At 55.9% G+C, this 3,996-nt stretch overlaps 1 protein-coding gene across 1 annotated transcript in view; it reads left to right on the forward strand.

The window, feature by feature from the left end:
* Positions 1-3,152, forward strand: part of ACACA (acetyl-CoA carboxylase alpha) — a 96,645-nt gene extending 93,493 nt beyond the window's left edge. The window contains exon 55 of the mRNA XM_017730878.1: positions 48-3,152. Coding sequence (XP_017586367.1) covers positions 48-174 — 127 coding nt within the window. The 3' untranslated portion in view covers positions 175-3,152. The remainder of the gene's footprint in view (positions 1-47) is intronic.
* Positions 3,153-3,996: the final 844 nt, after the last annotated feature.

Raw genomic sequence — 3,996 nt, forward strand, 5'->3', positions numbered from 1 at the left:
GAAGCTCCGGAACCGGGCTGCCTCACTCCCCTCTCTCCTCTTTGCAGCCTGGTCCAGGCCAATCCCGAGGTTGCCATGGATTCCATCGTGCACATGACCCAGCACATCTCCCCCACGCAGCGAGCCGAGGTGGTGCGGATCCTCTCCAAAATGGACTCGCCTTCTTCCACGTAATTCCATCGATTCCCACACCGCCCGTGCCGGCGCCGCGGAGGAGGGACCGGGAGCTGGGAACTGCCCTTTGTGTGCTCGGCCGCCGCCGCTGGACCGCCACGGGGAGGCTCAGGGAACGCTGCAACAGTGACAGTTTTATTTTTTCAAATCAGGCTGACCAGAGGAAGTGTGTCCTTTGGCCAGGGACATGAGGAAAATGTATAAACACAAGCGCCTGCGGAACTGCGTCCCCGCTGTCCTCCTGTACCTTATTTATTGAACAGAGCGGGGCTGGCCGGGCCCCGCCGGGCGATGAAGGTGCTCCGGTACCGTGAGGCCTTGGCACGGCAGGGCCCCTGCAGGGACACCCCTGTCCTTCCAGGGACACCCTGCCCTCCTCTCCTCTCCTCCCGCCCGCGCCTGGCAGCGGCAGCTCCGCGCTGACAAGTGCCAATGTCCCCCTGTCCCCTGCCCGGGGACCCCGCAGCCCCTGGCTCTGTCGGTGGTGATTCGTGTGTCACCCTCTGTCAGTGGTGATTTGATTTGTGTGTCCCATGTCTGTCTTGTCTCGTAGATAGAGGAGAACCAGCCTTCAGCTGCTGTGGCCGGGGCTGTGCCCGTGCCCCCAGGAGGCTCCCAGGCTCCCCCAGGGCTGCGAAGGTTTTTGGGGACAGGATTTTGGGGGCTGAGCCGCCCCTTGCTTTGCCTTTGTGCCCTTTAGAACAGGCTGTGAATTATGTGAAAGGCCCTTCTGGGAGGAGGTGCAAGAGACCAAAGTGCAGCTGCTCAGCGTTTCTGCTCTCCCTTCCCTGCCTGTTTTCAGGGATAAGGGATGGGGCAGCCCCACTGTGTATCCTTGGTGTAAGTGCTCATCCCTTTCCTGTGGGTAGCAGGAGGCAGATCCAGGCAGCTGAGGTGAGGGAGGAGAAAGGACAGAGCCAGATCCCCTGGTGGGGTTGGAACTGCAGAAGGAAATCTCAGTGTGAGGATCTCAGGAGAGCTTTTCTCCATCATCCTGCCCTGCCCCAGAGCTGCCTGTGCTTGGCTGGGGAGGGGCCACTCTTACTCACCTGGGAATGTAAAAAAACGTTGGGGTTGGTATCTCATTCCAAAGGTCAGGAATAATTGGGTGGCAGGTAAGTGCAGGAAGGGGTGGCAGCTGCCCAGGTCCCCCCAGCTGGCCCAGCCCAGATCCCCAACTTCTTTCTACACGTTTTTTATGTAATAAAAGCTCAGAGAAGCTGCAATGCTAAGGGTAGCACAGCCCACCCCTCACACAGCTCCTGTTACGGAGCTCGTCTGGGCAGTCCCGGGCTCCCACCAATGATGGTCTTGGAAGAATTTCAGATTTTACAGCCCCTCCTTCAGTAGAGCAGGAAGGGCTGTGGGTCAGCAGTACGGTACAGCAGAAGGGCTGTTCTTATGAGAGAATTAATCAATGATGCTGCCAGTGCCTCTCACCTCTCCTTGTTTCCTCCTGAAGTGCAATGCAGCCCTTCTGCCTGTGGTGCCAGTGACTGGAGGTGCCAGCCCGGGGTCGCTGCTCCCCTGCCCGTGGCCAGCAGAGCTCGGCCACCTGCAGGACTTGCTTTTTCTTAACAGTTAAGAACCCTGATTTGATTTAAGGGGGTTTTTTTCCCACTAGAGCCCCCTGAACAAGCCCCAAAGATGCTTTTGCTTACGCCAGGGTGGGCTGCAGCAGGACACACGGACAGAGAATGTGTCAGCCAGGCAGGTCCGGGGCCTGTGGGGCTCCTCCTCCCCTGTCACCAGGATTCCCCCCGTGGTGGTGTCACCAGAGTCCCTTTTCCAGGATATCTGCAGGTGCCATGGGAAGTGTCCCCATGCCCACTGGAGCTGTTCTGCTACAGCCTCGTGCAGAGCGGCCCCCCCATTTCAGTGTTACAGCACTGGGTCGGGCCCCACTTAATTTGGGGGTAAAGCAGCTCCAAAAAAATCTGTTGGGTGACATCGGGGTCTGGCACCGGCCCTGGGGGGGCTGGGCCTGCTGGGGACCTGTGGGAGCAGCACCTGTGATGTCCCCAGGTGTGTGGGGGGGTCACTGGGCAGGGCAGGGTGGGGGAAACCCCCTGGGTACAAACGGTTCTCGCTGGTGCTGAAGTATTTCACTTACCTCAATTTCTTTTAATAAAAAGAATGAATTACAGCTCTGGTGCTGCGAGTGGAATCTCTCACCCCTGTCCTGGGCACGCCAGGGGAGCTGAGCTTTGCTCGAGGCCAGGACAGGGAGGGTTCTGTGGAGCCCCACCAGGTCAGCTGTGCCCTCACCTGAGCTCCCAGCTCATCCCACAGCGCTGCCCCTCCCCAGGCCCCCACTGCTGCTCCTTCCTGCCCCTGGTCACACTCCCCAGGTGTCCCCAGGCCTGACTGTGGCCACTCCACGTTCCCATCCTCCACAATTTATTGTCATCTTTAACGTTACAGTGAATGGGACAAACAGGGAAAAACCCCCAAACCAGTGACTGCTGCTGAGGTGGGAGGGCTTTGGGATCCTCATCCCAGGGCTGTTGGGTGGGCAGGGATGGTTGGACTGGATGATCCTGGAGACCTTTTCCAGCCTCACTCTGTGCCCTGGTCAGTAGGAGCCTGCAGGGAAGGGCCCACCAGGCCTTTGGCTAAAGGATGTCCCCAGGAGCTGATCCACAAACACCCTTTGGAGGTCTCCACCTGAAAGGTGAGATTTAAATTTGCCCACGTGAGCCACCACAACTCCAACACTTTTAGTTTTCATATTTCTCAAACCATGATAGTTCAAATTTGGGGGGTGGTGAGGGGACAGACCCTACTGAACTCGGGCATCACGTTTAAAACTCTTTAGCCTAAAATATCTCCACATTAAAATGCCAAGAAAAGATGTACCAAAGCTGTAAGCCCTCCAAAGCCCAAGATCAAAGTGCCATCATCTTTTAATGTAAACCTTTTGTTGCATCAACAGTCTTAAGAGGGATGAGAGACATCAAAATAAAAACTGAGACAAACTGGGGCTTTGTAGCTGTTTTTTGTTTTAGTCTCTTCTCTCAATTTGGGCCATGAAATAGGTCAGCTCCATTACTGATCAGCCTTCCCACAAATATTTAAAACAAATTGAATTGCACACCCAATACCCATCACAATTACGCCAGGCACAATAACTAAATTAGCAATTCAACAAAATAATTGGAAATGCGATTCTCTCCATTCCAGAGCCTCCCCCGGGGGTTTGGCCGATCTATGGGGGGAAAACTCTGCTTTACTAATTCTGCAGCTAATTAGAGACACACTTGTAAATGAAGTTGTTTGTCTGAAAGTTGAAATTCTTTGCTGTGGCGGGGTTGGGGGGAGAGGATTAACACAACCCTCTGTCCCTCCCTCTGCACAGCCCAGTCCCCAAAACACCTCCGAGTGTTTTGCAAAGGTGTAATGCCCATTTGTGGAAGTACTAATTAGCAGCTGTATCATGAATTAATAAAGAATTAATATTCTATGGGGCTGGGGGGGGAGGGAAGATCTCGCTGTTAATTGGCAGCATTAGGAAAACTTGAGTGGAAATCACCTTTGTGTGTCCAGGAGCACTCCAGGAGCTGTGCCCATGCTGGACATCATCGCCCTGGAGAGGAACTGGGGCAGCAGAGCCAGACTGGGGACGCTGGTGAGGATTTGTCCCCCCTGTGCTGCTGTCCCCAGGCTCTGCGAGGTGCCACCACCCCGCCAGAGCCGCTCCGGGCAGTCGGTGGCTGCTCCTCGGGGCTGCACTTTCCCTGCAGCACCTCCACATCCAGGTAAGGGCCCTTTCCCTGCCGGGAAGGAGCGCTGCCCTTGGAGCAAGGCTCCCGCCCGCGCCAC

The sequence above is a fragment of the Corvus brachyrhynchos genome, unplaced genomic scaffold, assembly GCF_000691975.1.
Source record: "Corvus brachyrhynchos isolate BGI_N302 unplaced genomic scaffold, ASM69197v1 scaffold283, whole genome shotgun sequence".
In the NCBI taxonomy this organism is placed as follows: domain Eukaryota; kingdom Metazoa; phylum Chordata; class Aves; order Passeriformes; family Corvidae; genus Corvus; species Corvus brachyrhynchos.